The 26,448-nt window shown below is 41.5% G+C and overlaps 1 protein-coding gene across 11 annotated transcripts in view; it reads right to left on the reverse strand.

The window, feature by feature from the left end:
• Positions 1-26,448, reverse strand: part of stxbp5l (syntaxin binding protein 5L) — an 81,398-nt gene that overhangs the window by 29,079 nt on the left and 25,871 nt on the right. For all 11 annotated transcript variants that reach the window (XM_087804739.1, XM_087804737.1, XM_087804733.1 and 8 more), the window contains exons 3-17: positions 23,250-23,331; positions 19,671-19,771; positions 15,085-15,219; positions 14,098-14,161; positions 12,834-12,917; positions 8,937-9,060; positions 8,531-8,606; positions 8,282-8,436; positions 4,648-4,720; positions 4,392-4,539; positions 4,259-4,326; positions 3,696-3,736; positions 3,392-3,606; positions 1,305-1,459; positions 1,044-1,169 (exon numbers count right to left, since the gene is read on the reverse strand). In XM_087804739.1, the coding sequence (XP_087660865.1) occupies positions 1,044-1,169; positions 1,305-1,459; positions 3,392-3,606; positions 3,696-3,736; positions 4,259-4,326; positions 4,392-4,539; positions 4,648-4,720; positions 8,282-8,436; positions 8,531-8,606; positions 8,937-9,060; positions 12,834-12,917; positions 14,098-14,161; positions 15,085-15,219; positions 19,671-19,771; positions 23,250-23,331 (1,647 nt within the window). The remainder of the gene's footprint in view (positions 1-1,043; positions 1,170-1,304; positions 1,460-3,391; positions 3,607-3,695; positions 3,737-4,258; positions 4,327-4,391; positions 4,540-4,647; positions 4,721-8,281; positions 8,437-8,530; positions 8,607-8,936; positions 9,061-12,833; positions 12,918-14,097; positions 14,162-15,084; positions 15,220-19,670; positions 19,772-23,249; positions 23,332-26,448) is intronic.

Here is a 26,448-nt window from a genome sequence, read left to right on the forward strand (position 1 = left end):
ATCAATAAAGACAAGATCATTGAATCATTGATCAATAAACACAAGGTCATTGAATCATTGATCAATAAACACAAGATCTTTGAATCATTGATCAATAAAGACGAGATTGTTGAATCATATATTAATCCACACTGATGATGGTGACTTGACTCTCAGTAAATGATTTTTCGATTAAACAAACACATACATGTGATTAAACAAACACATACATGTGATTAAACAAACACATACATGTGATGAAACAAACACATACATGTGATTAAACAAACACATGCATGTGATTAAACAAACACATACATGTGATTAAACAAACACATACATGTGATTAAACAAACACATACATGTGATTAAACAAACACATGCATGTGATTAAACAAACACATACATGTGATTAAACAAACACATACATGTGATTAAACAAACACATACATGTGATTAAACAAACACATACATGTGATTAAACAAACACATACATGTGATTAAACAAACACAAACATGTGATTAAACAAACACATACATGTGATTAAACAAACACATACATGTGATTAAACAAACACAAACATGTGATTAAACAAACACATACATGTGATTAAACAAACACATACATGTGATTAAACAAACACATACATGTGATTAAACAAACACAAACATGTGATTAAACAAACACATACATGTGATTAAACAAACACATACATGTGATTAAACAAACACATACATGTGATTAAACAAACACATACATGTGATTAAACAAACACATACATGTGATTAAACAAACACAAACATGTGATTAAACAAACACGTACATGTGATTAAACAAACACATACATGTGATTAAACAAACACATACATGTGATTAAACAAACACATACATGTGATTAAACAAACACATACATGTGATTAAACAAACACATACATGTGATTAAACAAACACAAACATGTGATTAAACAAACACATACATGTGATTAAACAAACACAAACATGTGATGTTAAGAATAGTTTGATCTTCATCAGCGACTCAAACATCTTCATCATTTCAACTCACAGGCCGAACGCTGAGTTCATGTCTACGCTGGTGATTTGTTGAGGAGATTCTCCGTCCGTCCCCAGAACCTGAACCACCAGCTGTGCCTGGTATCCTGGAGACACTCGACCCACTCGCTCCTTCACCCTGAAGCACAGGAGGAACCAATAAACAAGTTTATTTACGCTGGAATACGCGAGTGTGCAAAAGAAAACACAACATTTGAATTGACTTAGTAACGACATGTTCAAGTGACGACAGAGGAAGATAAATCTACGGTACTTGAGCGACGGGACACAGTCTCTGACGCCCTCAGGTGTTCCCGGACTCTGCAGGTGAGGAGAGTTGGCTCCAGGGTCGGAGAAGCAAGGATTGTTTTCGTTCTCTGAAGGTGTCAGGACGTCTTCGGACTCGCAGGGTAGACGCACCTCCAGTGACTGTGAAAGACAAAAGAAGTCGGTCCTGGTGTCGCTGGTCTGAGCTCAACTCTCAACATGATCTGAGCTTAACACTCAACATGATCTGAGCTCAACACTCACCACGATCTGAGCTCAACACTCAACATGATCTGAGCTCAACACTCACCACGATCTGAGCTCAACACTCACCACGATCTTAGCTCAACTCTCAACATGATCTGAGCTCAACACTCAACATGATCTGAGCTCAACACTCAACATGATCTGAGCTCAACACTCAACATGATCTGAGCACAACACTCACCACGATCTGAGCTCAACACTCAACATGATCTGAGCTCAACACTCAACATGATCTGAGCTCAACACTTACCACGATCTGAGCTCACCATGATCTGAGCTAAACACTCACCACGATCTGAGCTCAACACTCAACATGATCTGAGCTCAACACTCACCATGATATGAGCTCAACACTCACCACGATCTGAGCTCAACACTCACCACGATCTGAGCTCAACACTCAACATGATCTGAGCTCAACACTCACCATGATCTGAGCTCAACACTCACCACAATCTGAGCTCAACACTCAACATGATCTGAGCTCAACACTCAACATGATCTGAGCTCAACACTCAACATGATCTGAGTTCAACACTCACTAGATCTGAGCTCAACATTCACCACGATCTGAGCTCAACACTCACCACGATCTGAGCTCAACACTCACCACGATCTGAGCTCAACACTCAACATGATCTGAGCTCAACACTCAACATGATCTGAGCTCAACACTCACTAGATCTGAGCTCAACACTCACCACGATCTGAGCTCAACACTCACCACGATCTGAGCTCAACACTCACCACGATCTGAGCTCAACACTCAACATGATCTGAGCTCAACACTCACCACGATCTGAGCTCAACACTCAACATGATCTGAGCTCAACACTCAACATGATCTGAGCTCAACACTCACCATGATCTGAGCTCAACACTCACCACGATCTGAGCTCAACACTCACCACGATCTGAGCTCAACACTCAACATGATCTGAGCTCAACACTCAACATGATCTGAGCTCAACACTCACTAGATCTGAGCTCAACACTCACCACGATCTGAGCTCAACACTCACCACGATCTGAGCTCAACACTCACCACGATCTGAGCTCAACACTCAACATGATCTGAGCTCAACACTCACCACGATCTGAGCTCAACACTCAACATGATCTGAGCTCAACACTCAACATGATCTGAGCTCAACACTCACCATGATCTGAGCTCAACACTCACCACGATCTGAGTTCAACATTCACCACGATCTGAGCTCAACACTCACCACGATCTCAGCTCAACACTCAACATGATCTGAGCTCAACACTCACCACGATCTGAGCTCAACACTCACCACGATCTGAGCTCAACACTCACCACGATCTGAGCTCAACACTCACCACGATCTGAGCTCAACACTCAACATGATCTGAGCTCAACACTCACCACGATCTGAGCTCAACACTCAACATGATCTGAGCTCAACACTCACCATGATCTGAGCTCAACACTCACCACGATCTGAGTTCAACATTCACCACGATCTGAGCTCAACACTCACCACGATCTCAGCTCAACACTCAACATGATCTGAGCTCAACACTCACCACGATCTGAGCTCAACACTCACCACGATCTGAGCTCAACACTCAACATGATCTGAGCTCAACACTCACCACGATCTGAGCTCAACACTCACCACGATCTGAGCTCAACACTCAACATGATCTGAGCTCAACACTCACCACGATCTGAGCTCAACACTCAACATGATCTGAGCTCAACACTCACCACGATCTGAGCTCAACACTCACCACGATCTCAGCTCAACACTCAACATGATCTGAGCTCAACACTCACCACGATCTGAGCTCAACACTCACCACGATCTGAGCGTTGGCGTCGTTTTTGCTGAAGCGATACAAGATGACGTGAGCCGTGATCCCGACCACACAGAAGACTCGACTCTGAGGACACCATCTGACCATCTGAACCGCAAAAGGATCTTCATCCACTAGATCCACGGAGCGGCCGTCGCACTGCTTGAGCTTCTCGAACACCTTCGACGTCTTGATCTTGTACAACATCTGGAGAGTGACTGTTGGAGATAAAGACGAGAAACTTCAAATCATGCAAATAAATATAAAATGAAACTATTAATGTAGGATCAAAGTAACAAAGACTTACTTGCAGACGCGTCCCAGAACTTTATTGATCCGTCAGCATGTCTGCAAATACAAAAACAAAATACTTTTGATTCGTTTTAAGGAAAATATATTTGAAATATCTCTCGGAAAAATAATTGAAATGAAAACTAATTGTTGAAGAATGACCTTGAATGACCAACATGTCACAATCTCAGTTAAGAGTTGACATCACTGCATCCATCCACCCATCCATCCATCCATCCATTACTGCATCCATCCATCCATCTATCACTCCATCCATCCATTACTCCATTACTCCATCCATCCATCCATCCATCCATCCATCATCCATCATCCATCATCCATCCATCCATCGACCATCCATCCATCCATCCATCCATCCATCCATCCATCCATCCATCCATCCATCCATCCATCCATCCATCCATTTGTGTGGCGTCTTAGTCTAAACATTTAAAGACGCATGAATTGGCTTATCTTCGATAAGATTAACTTTATTAGACTTTATTAGACTTTATTAGACTTCATTAATCCGTCTGAACAGCTCCTCAAAGAAATTAGATTTCCTCAGATGTAACGTACCCGGTGACAATAATCTCAGGGTAGGTGTTTGAGCCCAAAGTCCACATGCCTCCAGTCACAGGCCACTCCTGTGAGAATCACAAACACACAAATTGAGTTCAAGTGATCACACATCAACACATGTCAAACCTGCCTTTTGACTGTAGCCAGTTTTCTTGTGTTTGGCTCCAGTGGAGTAGAGCAGAGGGATGATGTCTGGAGGACAGTCAGCGAAGTATGCCGTGCAGGTGACTGGAGACTCGTGGATGTCCATGGGATACGGGTTTTCAAACACAGGGAAACTGAGGATGAATCAGAATTCTTGAGTGAAGTTATAGTTCATTTAAAACATGAACATCATTTGTGTTGAACACGTGTGAAGCACACACTGATCTCCATCAAACACCTACTTGCTCTGAGTCAGATCCACGACGATCAGATCCTTCTCCAGAAGAACCACAACCGCGTACGGATCCTGGACTTCTACAGAACACAAGGATCAGAAGTCAATGAGTTCTGTTATAAACTCGTGTCCGTGAAGCCAAACTAAGAAAGTGAAATAAATATAAAAATGAAATAAAAATGCAAATACAAAAAGTTTTATTAAAAATAAAGTTTAAATTATTTTCTCATTATTTCATGTTATATTCATTTGGTTCAAATATCCATAGTATAAAATATTATTATAAACTTTCAATTTGATAATAAGGCAGTTTTAAAATATTAAAACTTATACAATTATAATTCAATATTATTATAATTATAATGATTATTTTTGGAAAACAAGAAACACTGTATACAATATATACACAATAACTAATGTATTCAACATGAATGACATAGTGTTGTGTAGATCCATGAACTATGTTATATATCTTCATATTTCTTCTCTGTGTGTAAATTTCAACATTTAAAAAGTTCAAAATGATGTGTGATGGATGTGTTTTGGATGTGTTGGATGTGTGATGGATGTGTGTTGGATGTGTGATGGATGTGTGATGGATGTGTGTTGGATGTGTGATGGATGTGTGATGGATGTGTGATGGATGTGTGTTGGATGTGTTGGATGTGTGTTGGATGTGTGATGGATGTGTGTTGGATGTGTGTTGGATGTGTGATGGATGTGTGATGGATGTGTGATGGATGTGTGTTGGATGTGTTGGATGTGTGTTGGATATGTGTTGGATGTGTGATGGATGTGTGATGGATGTGTGTTGGATGTGTGATCGTTGTGTGATGGATGTGTGATGGATGTGTGATCGTTGTGTGATGGATGTGTGATGGATGTGTGATGGATGTGTGATGGATGTGTGTTGGATGTGTTGGATGTGTGATGGATGTGTGTTAGATGTGTGATGGATGTGTGATGGATGTGTGTTGGATGTGTGTTGGATGTGTGATGGATGTGTGTTGGATGTGTGTTGGATGTGTGATGGATGTGTGATCGTTGTGTGATGGATGTGTGATGGATGTGTGATCGTTGTGTGATGGATGTGTGTTGGATGTGTGATGGATGTGTGATGGATGTGTGATGGATGTGTGATGGTTGTGTGATGGATGTGTGATGGATGTGTGTTGGATGTGTGTTGGATGTGTGTTGGATGTGTTGGATGTGTGATGGATGTGTGTTGGATGTGTGATGGATGTGTGATGGATGTGTGTTGGATGTGTGATGGATGTGTGATGGATGTGTGATGGATGTGTGTTGGATGTGTTGGATGTGTGTTGGATGTGTGATGGATGTGTGTTGGATGTGTGTTGGATGTGTGATGGATGTGTGATGGATGTGTGATGGATGTGTGTTGGATGTGTTGGATGTGTGTTGGATATGTGTTGGATGTGTGATGGATGTGTGATGGATGTGTGTTGGATGTGTGATGGATGTGTGATGGATGTGTGATGGATGTGTGTTGGATGTGTGATCGTTGTGTGATGGATGTGTGATGGATGTGTGATCGTTGTGTGATGGATGTGTGATGGATGTGTGATGGATGTGTGATGGATGTGTGTTGGATGTGTTGGATGTGTGATGGATGTGTGTTAGATGTGTGATGGATGTGTGATGGATGTGTGTTGGATGTGTGTTGGATGTGTGATGGATGTGTGTTGGATGTGTGTTGGATGTGTGATGGATGTGTGATCGTTGTGTGATGGATGTGTGATGGATGTGTGATCGTTGTGTGATGGATGTGTGTTGGATGTGTGATGGATGTGTGATGGATGTGTGATGGATGTGTGATGGTTGTGTGATGGATGTGTGATGGATGTGTGTTGGATGTGTGTTGGATGTGTGTTGGATGTGTTGGATGTGTGATGGATGTGTGTTGGATGTGTGATGGATGTGTGATGGATGTGTGTTGGATGTGTGATGGATGTGTGATGGATGTGTGATGGATGTGTGTTGGATGTGTTGGATGTGTGTTGGATGTGTGATGGATGTGTGTTGGATGTGTGTTGGATGTGTGATGGATGTGTGATGGATGTGTGATGGATGTGTGTTGGATGTGTTGGATGTGTGTTGGATGTGTGTTGGATGTGTTGGATGTGTGATGGATGTGTGATGGATGTGTGTTGGATGTGTGATGGATGTGTGTTGGATGTGTGTTGGATGTGTGTTGGATGTGTGTTGGATGTGTGTTGGATGTGTGTTGGATGTGTTGGATGTGTGTTGGATGTGTGATGGATGTGTGATGGATGTGTGTTGGATGTGTGTTGGATGTGTGATGGATGTGTGTTGGATGTGTGATGGATGTGTGTTGGATGTGTGATGGATGTGTGATGGATGTGTGATGGATGTGTGTTGGATGTGTGATGGATGTGTGTTGGATGTGTGATGGATGTGTGTTGGATGTGTGATGGATGTGTGTTGGATGTGTGATGGATGTGTGATGGATGTGTGTTGGATGTGTGATGGATATGTGTTGGATGTGTGATGGATGTGTGTTGGATGTGTGATGGATGTGTGATGGATGTGTGATGGATGTGTGTTGGATGTGTGATGGATGTGTGTTGGATGTGTGATGGATGTGTGTTGGATGTGTGATGGATGTGTGTTGGATGTGTGATGGATGTGTGATGGATGTGTGATGGATGTGTGATCGTTGTGTGTTGGATGTGTGTTGGATGTGTGTTGGATGTGTGTTGGATGTGTGATGGATGTGTGATGGATGTGTGTTGGATGTGTGTTGGATGTGTGTTGGATGTGTGATGGATGTGTGTTGGATGTGTGATGGATGTGTGATGGATGTGTGATGGATGTGTGATGGATGTGTGATGGATGTGTGTTGGATGTGTGTTGGATGTGTGTTGGATGTGTGTTGGATGTGTGTTGGATGTGTGATGGATGTGTGATGGATGTGTGATGGATGTGTGTTGGATGTGTGATGGATGTGTTGGATGTGTTGGATGTGTGATGGATGTGTGATGGATGTGTGATGGATGTGTGATCGTTGTGTGTTGGATGTGTGTTGGATGTGTGTTGGATGTGTTGGATGTGTGATGGATGTGTGTTGGATGTGTGATGGATGTGTGATGGATGTGTGATGGATGTGTGATCGTTGTGTGTTGGATGTGTGTTGGATGTGTGTTGGATGTGTGTTGGATGTGTGATGGATGTGTGATGGATGTGTGTTGGATGTGTGTTGGATGTGTGTTGGATGTGTGATGGATGTGTGTTGGATGTGTGATGGATGTGTGATGGATGTGTGATGGATGTGTGATGGATGTGTGATGGATGTGTGTTGGATGTGTGTTGGAAGTGTGTTGGATGTGTGTTGGATGTGTGTTGGATGTGTGATGGATGTGTGATGGATGTGTGATGGATGTGTGTTGGATGTGTGATGGATGTGTTGGATGTGTTGGATGTGTGATGGATGTGTGATGGATGTGTGATGGATGTGTGATCGTTGTGTGTTGGATGTGTGTTGGATGTGTGTTGGATGTGTTGGATGTGTGATGGATGTGTGATGGATGTGTGATGGATGTGTGATCGTTGTGTGTTGGATGTGTGTTGGATGTGTGTTGGATGTGTTGGATGTGACTCACCGTTGTTGTACGGCGTCTCACAAACAACCATGAACTCAACGATAGGAAAGTCCATCTCCAGCACTGCGACTGCTTTGCCGTGCATGATGGTTAATGTCGGTCGTCTTCCCGCCTTGTCGTACGACAGACCGCCGGAGAAAATCACGAAAGGCTCGCTTGAACGGAGTAAAAGCCAAATATCCGATGTTTGAAACATCAAAAAGTCTTTTGTCCAAAACATCTATTGAGCTGAGATTCTGAAGGTCAAACCTGCTCCTGGTGGTCTTGTATTCCACCTTCAGGATCGGCTTACACGACTCCTTCCTCCCGTCTTTCTGGATTTTCCCTGAGTTTCAAATTTACAAATGTGCGTCAAGTGGGTTTTAATACAGAGTCTGGATCGTCCTTCGTTGACCTTTGACTTGAACGACTTCTTACGTCTCCTTGAACTGATTTATTGTTTTGTTCACAACTGTGTCCTGAGAATCTATCAAAGTGTTTGTTCATGTGTTTATAAATCTTGCTTAGAGTTACAAATATTTGATTGTGAAATAAATAGCATTTTGTCTTCACATTACTCAAAATGAAACATGTGTCAATCATTTCATTTGTCAGCTCTGAAGAATGGCAGTAGAAAGTGAAACACTAACGTCTTCATCAAACCTTCTGGACTCACCGTGAGGAACCGTGAGCTGGAAAGGCTTCAAGGTGTTTCTGAGGCTCCAGAGAGTCAGGCTTCCGTCAGAGTGGCTGCACATGAACTGCTTCCCTTCGTGATGCCAGCTCACCGAGTGGATGGCCTGAGAGCCATGACAGGAAGCATGACGTCATCTTTCAAAGATGTGATGGAACATCTGATCAACTATTTCAAGTCTAATGTTTAACATGTTTCTTAATTCAAGCAACGATGTTTGAATGATAATGTTTGAATATTTCCACGTCTTTTCTTACCTTCAAGATGAAAACACCAGTAAACGTCTAACTTAGAATGAAATGAGTCAATGTTACCAACAAGTCTTTTCCTACAAAAACACAAACAAAAACACAACCTTCCCATGGATGAGAAATACTTGAGTAAGAACAAGATCAACTTTTAAATACTTTTTACTGTTTTATACTCAACTTATGATCCAGACACAAGTTTCAATGCTACTCAAGTTTGGAATAAACTGCTTCATTAGTGAATCATTCCAGATGGATTTAATGATGTAGTTACAGTGATATTACAACTTCATGACACATTCTTTGTTATTATAATCATGTTTCGTATTTAAGGTTCATGACCTCAGGTGAAGTTCATGACCTCAGGTGAAGTTCATGACCTCAGGTGAAGGTCATGACCTCAGGTGAAGTTCATGACCTCAGGTGAAGTTCATGACCTCAGGTGAAGTTCATGACCTCAGGTGAGGTTCATGACCTCAGGTGAAGTTCATGACCTCAGGTGAAGTTAATGACCTCAGGTGAAGTTCATGACCTCAGGTGAAGTTCATGACCTCAGGTGAAGTTCATGACCTCAGGTGAGGTTCATGACCTCAGGTGAAGTTCATGACCTCAGGTGAAGTTCATGACCTCAGGTGAAGTTCATGACCTCAGGTGAAGTTCATGACCTCAGGTGAGGTTCATGACCTCAGGTGAAGTTCATGACCTCAGGTGAAGTTCATGACCTCAGGTGAAGTTCATGACCTCAGGTGAAGTTCATGAGCTCAGGTGAAGTTCATGACCTAAGGTGAGGTTCATGACCTCAGGTGAGGTTCATGACCTCAGGTGAGGTTCATGACCTCAGGTCTCGACAAGACACTTCAGTGTCTGTGATTCTGCTGCAATTATTTCCATGAACCTGATGATCGTAGACAGGAAGTGAACATTTCCATCAATCGTACCAGGAAAGATGTTCAGACCAGCGTTGGATCAAGTTCAGCTCATTCCATGACTTCACATCTTCTTAAGCGTAAAAACAAACAACCTCGTTGAACATCAGAGACAAAGTCTCCTCAGACTCGTGAGGTGCAGCTCCATAAGTCCTGCGAGGTTCAGATTATTACCTGAACTTTCCCACAATGCAACACACTGACCTTCACACACAGTGTTGATCAGCAGCTTGTGAACATTCTTCAAATACTATGAACGGAGAAAAGCAATAAAAGACACAAAAGTCTTTTGTTTGATGAGATCAGTCGTCGCATCATCTAAAGAAAACTCTCAGGTGTGTAAGAATCTCAGGTGTGTAAGAATCTCAGGTGTGTAAGAATCACAGGTGTGTAAGAATCTCAGGTGTGAAAGAATCTCAGGTGTGTAAGAATCTCAGGTGTGTAAGAATCACAGGTGTGTAAGAATCTCAGGTGTGTAAGAATCTCAGGTGTGTAAGAATCACAGGTGTGTAAGAATCTCAGGTGTGTAAGAATCACAGGTGTGTAAGAATCTCAGGTGTGTAAGAATCTCAGGTGTGTAAGAATCACAGGTGTGTAAGAATCTCAGGTGTGTAAGAATCTCAGGTGTGTAAGAATCACAGGTGTGTAAGAATCTCAAGTGTGTAAGAATCACAGGTGTGTAAGAATCTCAGGTGTGTAAGAATCTCAGGTGTGTAAGAATCACAGGTGTGTAAGAATCTCAGGTGTGTAAGAATCTCAGGTGTGTAAGAATCACAGGTGTGTAAGAATCACAGGTGTGTAAGAATCTCAGGTGTGTAAGAATCACAGGTGTGTAAGAATCACAGGTGTGTAAGAATCACAGGTGTGTAAGAATCTCAGGTGTGTAAGATTCACAGGTGTGTAAGAATCTCAGGTGTCTAAGAATCACAGGTGTGTAAGAATCACAGGTGTGTAAGAATCTCAGGTGTGTAAGAATCACAGGTGTGTAAGAATCACAGGTGTGTAAGAATCTCAGGTGTGTAAGAATCTCAGGTGTGTAAGAATCTCAGGTGTGTAAGAATCACAGGTGTGTAAGAATCTCAGGTGTGTAAGAATCTCAGGTGTGTAAGAATCTCAGGTGTGTAAGAATCTCAGGTGTGTAAGAATCACAGGTGTGTAAGAATCTCAAGTGTGTAAGAATCACAGGTGTGTAAGAATCTCAGGTGTGTAAGAATCACAGGTGTGTAAGAATCTCAGGTGTGAAAGAATCTCAGGTGTGTAAGAATCTCAGGTGTGTAAGAATCACAGGTGTGTAAGAATCTCAGGTGTGTAAGAATCTCAGGTGTGTAAGAATCACAGGTGTGTAAGAATCTCAGGTGTGTAAGAATCACAGGTGTGTAAGAATCTCAGGTGTGTAAGAATCTCAGGTGTGTAAGAATCACAGGTGTGTAAGAATCTCAGGTGTGAAAGAATCTCAGGTGTGTAAGAATCTCAGGTGTGTAAGAATCACAGGTGTGTAAGAATCTCAGGTGTGTAAGAATCTCAGGTGTGTAAGAATCACAGGTGTGTAAGAATCTCAGGTGTGTAAGAATCACAGGTGTGTAAGAATCTCAGGTGTGTAAGAATCTCAGGTGTGTAAGAATCACAGGTGTGTAAGAATCTCAGGTGTGTAAGAATCTCAGGTGTGTAAGAATCACAGGTGTGTAAGAATCTCAAGTGTGTAAGAATCACAGGTGTGTAAGAATCTCAGGTGTGTAAGAATCTCAGGTGTGTAAGAATCACAGGTGTGTAAGAATCTCAGGTGTGTAAGAATCTCAGGTGTGTAAGAATCACAGGTGTGTAAGAATCACAGGTGTGTAAGAATCTCAGGTGTGTAAGATTCACAGGTGTGTAAGAATCTCAGGTGTGTAAGAATCACAGGTGTGTAAGGTAAGGTAAGGTAAGGTAAGGTAAAACTTTATTGATCCCTCAGGAGGTCTCCTTTGGGAAATTGTTTTTTACCAATAGCCAGCAATTTTAGAAATTGCTGCGGAGCTACAGGTGTGTAAGAATCTCAGGTGTGTAAGAATCACAGGTGTGTAAGAATCACAGGTGTGTAAGAATCTCAGGTGTGTAAGAATCACAGGTGTGTAAGAATCTCAGGTGTGTAAGAATCTCAGGTGTGTAAGAATCACAGGTGTGTAAGAATCTCAGGTGTGTAAGAATCACAGGTGTGTAAGAATCACAGGTGTGTAAGAATCTCAGGTGTGTAAGAATCACAGGTGTGTAAGAATCACAGGTGTGTAAGAATCTCAGGTGTGTAAGAATCTCAGGTGTGTAAGAATCACAGGTGTGTAAGAATCTCAGGTGTGTAAGAATCTCAGGTGTGTAAGAATCACAGGTGTGTAAGAATCTCAGGTGTGTAAGAATCTCAGGTGTGTAAGAATCACAGGTGTGTAAGAATCTCAGGTGTGTAAGAATCACAGGTGTGTAAGAATCACAGGTGTGTAAGAATCACAGGTGTGTAAGAATCTCAGGTGTGTAAGAATCTCAGGTGTGTAAGAATCACAGGTGTGTAAGAATCTCAGGTGTGTAAGAATCTCAGGTGTGTAAGAATCACAGGTGTGTAAGAATCTCAAGTGTGTAAGAATCACAGGTGTGTAAGAATCTCAGGTGTGTAAGAATCTCAGGTGTGTAAGAATCACAGGTGTGTAAGAATCACAGGTGTGTAAGAATCAAAGACTCACCTCATCATAGTAGATCCTGAAGTCGGCCTTCTTGGCCCGGAGGTCCCACTGGACGATGGTCCCGCTCTCGAAGCCGATCAGAAGCTGTGAGAAGAGATTCATCCAGAAGGAGAAATGAAAGAGTTTATGATCTTAAACAAAATAAAACACAGTCGTTCATACAACTGTGTATCTGATGTTTTATCCAAGACACAATGTATTGTCTGGTGAGTTTCAATATTAAAATGATGATTTTGTTTTGAAGAGACATTTATTTGATCCTGAGGCCTGCAGACGTCAGAAGTATCAGAGGTTGGATGGAGAAAGTGCAGAATTCAATTAACTAAATGACTTTTTGACGTTTTGAAGTCAGACTGTAATTATTTCAAACTGACTGAGCCAAGAGTTCAATACGATCTGGGAGTCGTTGCTGCAGAAAAACCGTTTTAGAAGGAGGACAGGAACAAGAGAAGGATGACAGGAAGAAGAGAAGGAGGACAGGATGAAGAGAAGGATGACACACTCCTTCTATTTTGATAATAAATCCCAATAAACTTGGTGCAAAACAATTCAAAAGTCTGCGTCATGAAAGAATCCAAGATGGTGGAACAGCCTCAACGAGTGAGGAGGTTATTGAAGGAATAGATCCGGAAGAAATATGGAGGATTCAAGGCCACCATGTCGCTTGATTGATTGACGATGTGTAAAGAAACAATCCAGGCATTTATTATTCAAGACCTTGAGTGAGTGGTTGCAACTGATCATGAGACAAAAAACCATGTTGTTCTCACGAGTGTGAAAGCGTCGTCTGCTCTTCTAAATGACATCAAGTTAAATCATCTTCAATCCATGGGTGTCTTCAATGATTCTCATGAACCGACTCGAAGAATCTCTTTTGTTGGCAGCACTTGTTCTTACAGACTCATCTTTCTGAGCCATATTTCTTCGTTCAGGATAAACAAGCCGATCGATAAAAGCTGTGATTGTTGTAAAAACCTCTTTTATTTAAAAGTGCCTCACGGATCGTTACGTCTCACAGCCAGAGACGTCTGGAACCTCGCTCTTGTGTTCTTGTCCTCACAGCTTGTCAAGTCTGGTTTCACCCACAGGCGGTGAATCCATGGTACGATCAATACGTCCATCAACGACCTCTGACTGAACCCCCAATGTGACGGCGCTGTCGCCCAGAGCTTCACTCATGTGAGGAGGAACCCAAGAATCTTATCGAGCAACATGTGGACGAGCAGGAATGAAAACTTGAGAAGAGCTTGATGTTCCTACAGACCTTGCCTTCATCTTTGGGGCTGTCGCTCAGATGAACCACAGGTCCTGGGTGGGTTTTAGTGGATCTGAGAAGAGAAACAGGAAGAAAGAAATGTTCAGATAATAACTGACAAAACAGGCAGTTAGCAGTCGTCCTAGCATTACGTTAACAGGTGCTGTTGAAAAACACAAGATCATGGACTTGTTTGTTGCACTTGAAGAATGATGAGGTTTATTGAATGTATTTCAAACACGTTTGTTTGTATTTCTGATCTCGTCGCACAGAAATGTTTGGCAAAAAAGAAAGATCAAACTTTGAATCATTTACTTTATGTGTGAGGATGACATTTGTGAACAGGCAGTAGCCGGGGCACCTTTTAAACTTAAGGTGGGAGTGTTTTATTTGACAGCTGAGCGACGCGTGACGACTGCAGTGAGGATGAAGTGGAGCTTTGAGTGTATTACATCAAAATGAAGTATTGTATGAAAGTATGTAAATACTGTGTTGTCCTTTAATAAACGTGTCGTTTGAACGGCTGTGAAACTGAAACTGCTGGGTTTGCTTTTCTTTATGAAACCATGTTGATCATTATCAGGTAAACATTTCCTTTTCAAAACTGCAACAAATGATTTTCAAACGAATCACATGAAAACTCATGTGTTTATTACTAAATACACTAAAGTCAAAGTCACATTGAAATGTCAAGTCATTTCCCTTTTTTTTTAAACAATAATTTCCTTGTGTGTATTTTTTCATCATCTGTCAAAAAAATGACAATTACATGTTTATTTGCTGCTCATTAGATGTTTGACAGTCGTGTCCTGATGATGATCCTCATCATCTCTACTGGGTTAACCTGGTTAACCTGGTTAACCTGGTTCAACTGATTCAACTCTTCTTTACTTGTTCATGGAAAATATTCAAGAAAAAGTCTAAATATAAAAGCTTTAAAAAGAAAAAAAGCTTCTCAGTTTAGTTCAGTTACGATATTTGGAGGAATTGACTCACAGTTCAATGGCCTTGTTCCACATAATGACGTATCCAGACAAGACGAAGGACTCGATGTTGACGATGTGTGTGTTTCCGCGCTCGGTTCCCACATACAGCCATTTACTCTGGAAGGGAAGATGACAGAAGGTGATCCTGTGGAGCGAGAGAGAGAAACACAAGTAAAACAGACGATAAAATTTATTTTTCTTTGTAAAACTGAGACTGACACACACACACACACACACACACACACACACACACACACACACACACACACACACGCACACGCACACGCACACGCACACGCACACGCACACGCACACGCACACGCTCACACTCACACTCACACTCACACTCACACTGACATTGACACACATACACACACACACACACACACACATACACACACACACACACACACCCACACACACACACACACACACACACACACACACATACACACACACACACACACACACACACGCACACACACACACTCATGCACACACACACACACACACACACACTGATGAAGAACTTATAGGGTTGTTTTTTTTTTCAAACAGTTTCAAAGTTTTTCACTTTTTCTCTCAAAGTTGAGCAACAAAGAGTTTGACTCCTGAAGAGCCGACAGTTGGACGAGAACATCAGGTGTAAACGAGCAGGAGATAGTATTTCTAGACGGGTGTCATCTTTGTCTCTTCCTTCAGCAGCGACGGCTAATAATGGCGAACACCACATGATTGGCAGTTTCTTCTAAATAATTGCCTCAAATGTCTCGAGAGATTGTTCGGTTTCTCTGGGTTTTCTCAGCGGGTGTTAAAGTGATAATTGTCGGTGCTTGAGCCTCAGGAGGTCAAGGGTCGGTGTCTCCGCTGAAGACTCATGAAGACGCTTCGTATCCTCAAGAATCAATGGTAGAGTGACGTAGAACTGAAGCTGTGTTTTCTCTGACATATTGTATTTACAATTATAACTTTATTCCAATGAAGATACAAATCAAATGCTTTATTACACATGAATGTAAACTAATTTTTCAGTTCATGAGAACTTGTCGCTGGAACTCTTAGAAGTCGAACCAACATTAACTCTTTCTATCGCTTTATCTCGCTTTTCAAGGTAAGTTTTTATGAAAAGACTTCACATGTTGGATCAGTGCCAGAAAACTGAAGTACTGTCGAAGTGAAAATCTTCAGTACTAATGGTAGAACTGTGTTTATAGTTGATGGTAGAACTGCATTAAATACACTCCCATGTGAACCTCATTGGTGCTGTGACCTTGACTTCCTTCTCACTGAAACTTCTCTGATTTTGAAGGTTGTTACCACTATTTAGAATGTTTGTTTTTATACTTTTTATTTTCTCTCACATTTTCATGAAAAACTTTTTCATAAAAACTACCTTCTGCTAGTGAACATTTTAACAAAGGGTCACTTTAATCAAATATTTCTGTTTTTCTCACCCTTTCAGGAATTCTGTCAAACATCGATGATCAATATTTGAGGTCATTTCGTGTGTAAATCATATCTTCATATCACATCTTATTCATACCATTTGTCCACATGTTGTTTCCTGACTGTTCTGACCAGAGAGTCGACAGAACATGTCAGACTAGAGAGTCGACAGAACATGTCAGACTAGAGAGTCAATAGAACATGTCAGACTAGAGAGTCGACAGAACATGTCAGACTAGAGAGTCGACAGAACATGTCAGACTAGAGAGTCGACAGAACATGTCAGACTAGAGAGTCAATAGAACATGTCAGACTAGAGAGTCAATAGAACATGTCAGACTAGAGAGTCGACAGAACATGTCAGACTAGAGAGTCGACAGAACATGTCAGACTAGAGAGTCAATAGAACATGTCAGACTAGAGAGTCGACAGAACATGTCAGACTAGAGAGTCAATAGAACATGTCAGACTAGAGAGTCGACAGAACATGTCAGACTAGAGAGTCAATAGAACATGTCAGACTAGAGAGTTGACAGAACATGTCAGACCAGAGAGTCGACAGAACATGTCAGACTAGAGAGTCGACAGAACATGTCAGTCTAGAGAGTCAATAGAACATGTCAGACTAGAGAGTCAATAGAACATGTCAGACTAGAGAGTTGACAGAACATGTCAGACTAGAGAGTCGACAGAACATGTCAGACTAGAGAGTCGACAGAACATGTCAGACTAGAGAGTCGACAGAACATGTCAGACTAGAGAGTCAATAGAACATGTCAGACTAGAGAGTCAATAGAACATGTCAGACTAGAGAGTCAATAGAACATGTCAGGCTAGAGAGTTGACAGAACATGTCAGACTAGAGAGTCGACAGAATATGTCAGACTAGAGAGTCAATAGAACATGTCAGACTAGAGAGTCGACAGAACATGTCAGACTAGAGAGTCAATAGAACATGTCAGACTAGAGAGTTGACAGAACATGTCAGACCAGAGAGTCGACAGAACATGTCAGTCTAGAGAGTCAATAGAACATGTCAGACTAGAGAGTCGACAGAACATGTCAGACTAGAGAGTTGACAGAACATGTCAGACCAGAGAGTCGACAGAACATGTCAGACTAGAGAGTCGACAGAACATGTCAGTCTAGAGAGTCAATAGAACATGTCAGACTAGAGAGTTGACAGAACATGTCAGACTAGAGAGTTGACAGAACATGTCAGACCAGAGAGTCGACAGAACATGTCAGACTAGAGAGTCGACAGAACATGTCAGTCTAGAGAGTCAATAGAACATGTCAGACTAGAGAGTTGACAGAACATGTCAGACTAGAGAGTTGACAGAACATGTCAGACCAGAGAGTCGACAGAACATGTCAGACTAGAGAGTCGATAGAACATGTCAGTCTAGAGAGTCAATAGAACATGTCAGACTAGAGAGTTGACAGAACATGTCAGACCAGAGAGTCGACAGAACATGTCAGACTAGAGAGTCAATAGAACATGTCAGACTAGAGAGTTGACAGAACATGTCAGACTAGAGAGTCAATAGAACATGTCAGACTAGAGAGTTGACAGAACATGTCAGACTAGAGAGTCAATAGAACATGTCAGACCAGAGAGTCGACAGAACATGTCAGACTAGAGAGTCAATAGAACATGTCAGACTAGAGAGTTGACAGAACATGTCAGACCAGAGAGTCGACAGAACATGTCAGACTAGAGAGTCGACAGAACATGTCAGACTAGAGAGTCGACAGAACATGTCAGACTAGAGAGTCGACAGAACATGTCAGACTAGAGAGTCGACAGAACATGTCAGACTAGAGAGTCGACAGAACATGTCAGACTAGAGAGTCAATAGAACATGTCAGACTAGAGAGTCAATAGAACATGTCAGACTAGAGAGTTGACAGAACATGTCAGACCAGAGAGTCGACAGAACATGTCAGACTAGAGAGTCGACAGAACATGTCAGTCTAGAGAGTCAATAGAACATGTCAGACTAGAGAGTCGACAGAACATGTCAGACTAGAGAGTCAATAGAACATGTCAGACTAGAGAGTCAATAGAACATGTCAGTCTAGAGAGTCAATAGAACATGTCAGACCAGAGAGTCAATAGAACATGTCAGACTAGAGAGTCGACAGAACATGTCAGTCTAGAGAGTCGACAGAACATGTCAGACTAGAGAGTCGACAGAACATGTCAGACTAGAGAGTCAATAGAACATGTCAGACTAGAGAGTCAATAGAACATGTCAGACTAGAGAGTTGACAGAACATGTCAGACCAGAGAGTCGACAGAACATGTCAGACTAGAGAGTCGACAGAACATGTCAGTCTAGAGAGTCAATAGAACATGTCAGACTAGAGAGTCGACAGAACATGTCAGACTAGAGAGTCAATAGAACATGTCAGACTAGAGAGTCAATAGAACATGTCAGTCTAGAGAGTCAATAGAACATGTCAGACCAGAGAGTCAATAGAACATGTCAGACTAGAGAGTCGACAGAACATGTCAGTCTAGAGAGTCGACAGAACATGTCAGACTAGAGAGTCGACAGAACATGTCAGACTAGAGAGTCAATAGAACATGTCAGTCTAGAGAGTCAATAGAACATGTCAGACTAGAGAGTCAATAGAACATGTCAGACTAGAGAGTCAATAGAACATGTCAGACTAGAGAGTCGACAGAACATGTCACTCTAGAGAGTTGACAGAACATGTCAGACTAGAGAGTCAATAGAACATGTCAGACTAGAGAGTCAATAGAACATGTCAGACTAGAGAGTCAATAGAACATGTCAGTCTAGAGAGTCAATAGAACATGTCAGTCTAGAGAGTCAATAGAACATGTCTTCTTATTTTAATGACCTTCTTCACAACTTCATTCCAGTCCTGACACTGAACTTTGCTCAGCATACAATAAAGACCTTCCTCTTTTGTTCCTGTAGGAATTGGGGCGTCCACAAGACCATGTGACCCTAAAGGTATTTTCTGTCCATACTGAGCTCAGGACACTGAAGTGAACTGGACTCTTGATAAAGACTCATCGTATCATCGATGAAGTTAAAAGGTAGAATACATAGAAACTATGTGAAGGAAGGAAGCAACTCATGGTTGTATCTTAGAATCTTACTTGAAACATACCTTTCTCTGTTGAACTTGAGTGAATGCAAGATGGCCGGCCGCCTCTGACGCAGGTTCCACAGGTGTAGCGAGTCGTCAGCACAGGCCGTGACCAGAGCGCCCTGTGAGGTCAGAAGGTCAAGGTTTCTGTCGTGTTTTCACAAGATAGACTTTCAAACATTTCATTTTTGTTGACAAAATTGTATTTGAATGTTTGGACTATTGCTGACAGTGTTTGTTGACATCACAGACAGTCAAGCTCCCTCAGGAGCCAAGGTCTTGAGCAGATGATGGCGTTGTGACGCAAGAATAGCTTGGAAGGTAAACACGTCATGAACCGGAGATGTTAGAGTTTAATCTATAATTACATCTTTCAATTATTATTGTTGAATGAAATATAAACATAAGCATGACTTCATTATCAAATACTTTTCTGAGGATCAAACACTTCATGTGTAGAAAACAAGAACAATTCTAAACATTCTTAAGTCACTGAATCACCTCAACCTACCACTGTTTTAGCTTTAAAAGCAGTAAAGACATGTTTATTTGATGTTTTAGTCAGAAAAATATAAAAGACATGGTTTGTGTGACACAGAACAAGATCACTTAAAAGTGTTGTTCTAGAGTTTGATCTGGATTTTCTTTCACAAAATACTTTGTCACCAATAGTTCCATCACTGTTGGAAGTATTTACTTGAACTCAACTCAGTCCTTTAACATGAAAGTCTTTTCTGCATTTGTCTGATTGAAAAATGTTTTTTGGTTTTCATAGTCTGGTCGTTTAAATGGTAGAGAATCATAATTGAAGCCTTGAATCCTCGTCTAAGATCCTTCAAATATACTGAATTATTGCTGAACCAGGATCTTATTCCTTCTCAGACTAATCTTTGAGGCGAACCAGCTGCACTTTCTTCACCTCGACTCGCCCTCATTAAAAGTTATAAGAGTTGTTTCGTGGTTTCATGTGGCCTGGAGTGTGTGAATACAAAGATTCAGAACATAAGGAAACATGTTTCAAATACTTGAAACCCACTCGTCACCAACTCTTGAGCAGAACCCATCGAACACCCACATGTAAGACCCTCATCAGTCTCGTGTCATTGATCATTCATGGAGGGAAATAATGGATTCAGAAAAGAAAAAAACAAGCTCATTTATATTTCTATTAGTAGCTCGTTCGACCAGCTTCACTGGAATAAATCTGGATATAAAGGCAGCGGCTGTGAGGCTGATGTAGGAGGAAAATGACTGCAGAGGCTCGAGAGCTTCTTCATGGAGGATGTCAAGAGGCTCTGAACACAACACATTAGCCATTAGAGGACGAGATAAAACCCACTGACGGAATCCCATGAGAGGCCGTTGACATCTGGACACTTGACGTGGGAGACAATAGAAGGTTTGCACGTTTGTTGAACCAACGATCCGTTTGTTTCATGACAGGAAGAACGAGGCTTATGTTTCAACTGCTAACAATCTGCGTCTAAAATCTTTGATTTTCAAGAAGCTGCCAGACTGTCCAGAAGTTTCAGTGAGGTGTTCAGTGAGGTGTTCAGTGAGGTGTTCAGTGAGGTGTTCAGTGAGGTGTTCAGTGAGGTGTTCAGTGAGGTGTTCAGTGAGGTGTTCAGTGAGGTGTTCAGTGAGGTGTTCAGTGAGGTGTTCAGTGACGTGTTCAGTGACGTGTTCAGTGAGGTGTTCAGTGAGGTGTTCAGTGAGGTGTTCAGTGAGGTGTTCAGTGACGTGTTCAGTGACGTGTTCAGTGAGGTGTTCAGTGAGGTGTTCAGTGAGGTGTTCAGTGAGGTGTTCAGTGAGGTGTTCAGTGAGGTGTTCAGTGAGGTGTTCAGTGAGGTGTTCAGTGAGGTGTTCAGTGAGGTGTTCAGTGAGGTGTTCAGTGACGTGTTCAGTGAGGTGTTCAGTGAGGTGTTCAGTGAGGTGTTCAGTGAGGTGTTCAGTGAGGTGTTCAGTGAGGTGTTCAGTGAGGTGTTCAGTGAGGTGTTCAGTGAGGTGTTCAGTGGGGTGTTCAGTGTGGTGTTCAGTGAGGTGTTCAGCGAGGTGTTCAGTGACGTGTTCAGTGAGGTGTTCAGTGAGGTGTTCAGTGAGGTGTTCAGTGAGGTGTTCAGTGAGGTGTTCAGTGAGGTGTTCAGTGAGGTGTTCAGTGAGGTGTTCAGTGAGGTGTTCAGTGAGGTGTTCAGTGAGGTGTTCAGTGAGGTGTTCAGTGACGTGTTCAGTGACGTGTTCAGTGACGTGTTCAGTGACGTGGTCAGTGAGGTGGTCAGTGAGGTGTTCAGTGACGTGTTCAGTGACGTGTTCAGTGACGTGTTCAGTGACGTGTTCAGTCACGTGTTCAGTCACGTGTTCAGTGACGTGTTCAGTGACGTGTTCAGTGACGTGTTCAGTGACGTGTTCAGTGACGTGTTCAGTGACGTGTTCAGTGACGTGTTCAGTGACGTGTTCAGTGACGTGTTCAGTGACGTGTTCAGTGACGTGTTCAGTGACGTGTTCAGTGATGTGTTCAGTGACGTGTTCAGTCATGTGTTCAGTCACGTGTTCAGTCACGTGTTCAGTCACGTGTTCAGTCACGTGTTCAGTCACGTGTTCAGTCACGTGTTCAGTCACGTGTTCAGTCACGTGTTCAGTCACGTGTTCAGTGAGGTGTTCAGTGAGGTGTTCAGTGAGGTGTTCAGTGAGGTGTTCAGTGAGGTGTTCAGTGAGGTGTTCAGTGAGGTGTTCAGTGAGGTGTTCAGTGACGTGTTCAGTGACGTGTTCAGTGAGGTGTTCAGTGAGGTGTTCAGTGAGGTGTTCAGTGAGGTGTTCAGTGAGGTGTTCAGTGAGGTGTTCAGTCACGTGTTCAGTCACGTGTTCAGTGAGGTGTTCAGTCACGTGTTCAGTCACGTGTTCAGTCACGTGTTCAGTGAGGTGTTCAGTGAGGTGTTCAGTGACGTGTTCAGTGACGTGTTCAGTGACGTGTTCAGTCACGTGTTCAGTGACGTGTTCAGTGACGTGTTCAGTGACGTGTTCAGTGACGTGTTCAGTCACGTGTTCAGTCACGTGTTCAGTCACGTGTTCAGTCACGTGTTCAGTCACGTGTTCAGTCACGTGTTCAGTCACGTGTTCAGTGAGTTTAAACTACCATGTGAGCGACAGCATTTACGCCAACCTTCATATTCATCACGAGTTTCTCTTTAAGATGAAAGCGTCGCGTGACAATCAGACAGAACTCGAGGACAATCAGGAATATTTGTTGTATAAACAGTTCCTGACCAATTATTTGGTTCCTCCAACATTTAGGCTGAAAGAAGAGGAAAAATAAGAATTTCTTTAGTGCAAGTCAAAGTAAATAAAACTCAACTATTTTGTATATAAATGGTTTGGTTTTGATTTAAAAGACAGGTTCTGACAGTCAAGGTCAGTAAATATGAGTATTTAATAATATGATGTTATATGTAAGTAAAGCACGAAACTATTAAAGATAAATCATCTGAAGGTGTGAGTCGAGCTGACGAACGATCGTTTAAGTTTTCTTGTTGGAGACAAACCTGCACCAGACGAAGATACTACAGTGTTTGACTTGAACAACATTAAGAAACAAAACAATCGTACCTCGTTGATGAGAAACTGCAGCTGAAGAACGGCGGCGCCACCTTCATGTTGGCAGAAACAGTCGACTCCAGGTCGACCCAGTCTGATGACATCATCAAGTCAAGGACACAAACACAAGGTTTTCCTACAACTTACAAATACTGTACCTGAGGAGCAAATAGTTTGTATTGACCTGAGAATGAACTTTGCATGTTGAGTAAATGCAATATTTGATTGATGTATTAAATGTATCTGTTCACCTCGAGGGTCTAAAAGTGTATTATCTTCACTGACAGTTGAAGAGATTCAACATCAACTGAAGACCTGGAAACACATGATTCTGTTGTTTACCTGATGTTCCTCTGCAGCATCAGTGGAGCTCAGTGTGGTTACATAACACGTGTGATCGTTTGAAGGACTGAAGGTCAGCAGCTCCGTCACAAACACACCAGGAAAAACTCTTCAAAACACAGGTTGGTATTTCAGTGCAGCTACACAACTGAGTGTAGTTGACGACAAAGTTTCATCCGATGATTCTTTCTGATCTAATCATGTTTTCACTTTGACGTATTAAATCTGACGAAACATTTGTTGACGTAAAAGTCTCTTCGGTCAAAGATCTGATCCACGAGTCCTAAAAGTCAAAGATAGTGAAGATGTTTGAAGATGTTTGAAGCCAAACAAAAGAGAAAGAATGTGCAGAGATTCAAAATAATTGTGTTCGTCTGTCAAGTCGTCATTTCACCGACATTTTCCTTCACTTCACGCCTGACATGTGAAGCGACGACGACTCAGAGTTTTATGTCAAAGTGAAAACATTTCTCAGTGGATTCGTCTCAAAATAGCAAACCTTGTCTTTTGGTTCTTTCTCTCCACAGAGTTTCTCTCCTGCTCTCTGACCTTGACCTGTGACACTGGATTGATCTTGACCTTCCAGGGGTCATTTCAACCACACACCTGTCGTAACATCATCGTGCGACACTTGAACAACACAACAATAACAACACAATTGCTCTTAAATATAACAAATATATCTCAACAAAGAAATATTCACTGAAGTCACTTCAACTGATTCAGAAAGAAAGTATTTTTAAGTTCAGGAGATCATTGACCACGCCCACTCTGCTGTGATTGGTCAATCATGGAGGTTTGTCACAATGCGTCATCAATGGTCTCCAAGGGACTTGATGTATAAACAAAGCTGGGTGTGATTACAGCTGGAGGAGTGAAGCCATTATTACGTCATAATGGACTCTCGTAACCTCTCGTTTGTCCAGATTTCAGAGCAACTTTATAAAGTAATATTTCTCTTCAAAAATATTTCTGTATCTCCTGACGAGTGTCAACGTTTCAACACAATTGTTTTAGAAAAGCAACTAAAAATTCTATAAATCAAAGTATTTATTGATTTGTTTTTGTGAGAAGAAGATTTTAGTGAATGAAACCATTGAATCGTGATCAGAGCCTTCAAGATAAACACAGATCAAGATAAACACAGATCAAGATAAACACAGATCGAGATAAACACAGATCAAGATAAACACAGATCGAGATAAACACAGATCAAGATAAACACAGATCGAGATAAACACAGATCAAGATAAACACAGATCGAGATAAACACAGATCAAGATAAAACAGATCAAGATAAACACAGATCAAGATAAACACAGATCGAGATAAACACAGATCAAGATAAACACAGAACAAGATAAACACAGATCAAGATAAACACAGATCAAGATAAACACAGATCAAGATAAACACAGAACAAGATATACACAGATCAAGATAAACACAGATCAAGATAAACACAGATCGAGATAAACACAGATCAAGATAAACACAGATCAAGATAAACACAGATCAAGATAAACACAGATCGAGATAAACACAGATCAAGATAAACACAGATCAAGATAAAACAGATCAAGATAAACACAGAACAAGATAAACACAGAACAAGATAAACACAGATCAAGATAAACACAGATCAAGATAAACACAGATCAAGATAAAACAGATCGAGATAAACACAGATCGAGATAAACACAGATCAAGATGAACACAGATCAAGATAAAACAGATCAAGATAAACACAGATCAAGATAAACACAGAACAAGATAAACACAGATCAAGATAAACACAGATCAAGATAAACACAGATCAAGATAAACACAGAAGATAAACACAGAACAAGATAAACACAGATCAAGATAAACACAGACTGAGATAAACACAGAACAAGATAAACACAGAACAAGATGAACACAGATCAAGATAAACACAGATCAAGATAAAACAGATCAAGATAAACACAGATCAAGATAAACACAGATCAAGATAAACACAGATCAAGATAAAACAGATCAAGATAAACACAGATCAAGATAAACACAGATTGAGATAAACACAGATCAAGATAAAACAGATCAAGATAAACACAGATCGAGATAAACACAGATCAAGATAAAACAGATCAAGATAAACACAGATCAAGATAAAACAGATCAAGATAAACACAGATCAAGATAAAACAGATCAAGATAAACACAGATCAAGATAAAACAGATCAAGATAAACACAGATCAAGATAAAACAGATCAAGATAAACACAGATCAAGATAAAACAGATCAAGATAAACACAGATCGAGATAAACACAGATCAAGATAAACACAGATCAAGATAAAACAGATCAAGATAAACACAGATCAAGATAAAACAGATCAAGATAAACACAGATCAAGATAAACACAGATCAAGATAAACACAGATCGACTGCAGCGAGCGAGGAAGAGTTGTTGAGTGAACCGTGTTGACGACGATCGCGACTCAACAGTTTGATGCTGTGAACGTTCGCTGTGAAGCATCACAACAAACACAGATGCTCGCAGCGAACATGAAGTGTGCACGTACGTGCACGTCTAGAGCTGATTCAAACGCAAACACACATCTAACACTTCAACACAACAACCAAGAAGGAGCAACAAGTCTTTATGAACTTGAAGGTCACACGAGTTTATCTGCAACAAACAATCATCAACTTGTTCAACAAACCCTGTTGTCTTCGTCCATGTGTGTGTCACACGTGCACGACCTCATCTCAACACGTGCACGACCTCATCTCAACACGTGCACGACCTCATCTCAACACGTCAACATTGAGCTTCCGTGTGCAGGAGCTTCAGGCATTCTGGAGATCAGGTACATCTCACCA

Source organism: Callionymus lyra, chromosome 12, assembly GCF_982586985.1.
Source record: "Callionymus lyra chromosome 12, fCalLyr1.hap1.1, whole genome shotgun sequence".
Taxonomy (NCBI): domain Eukaryota; kingdom Metazoa; phylum Chordata; class Actinopteri; order Syngnathiformes; family Callionymidae; genus Callionymus; species Callionymus lyra.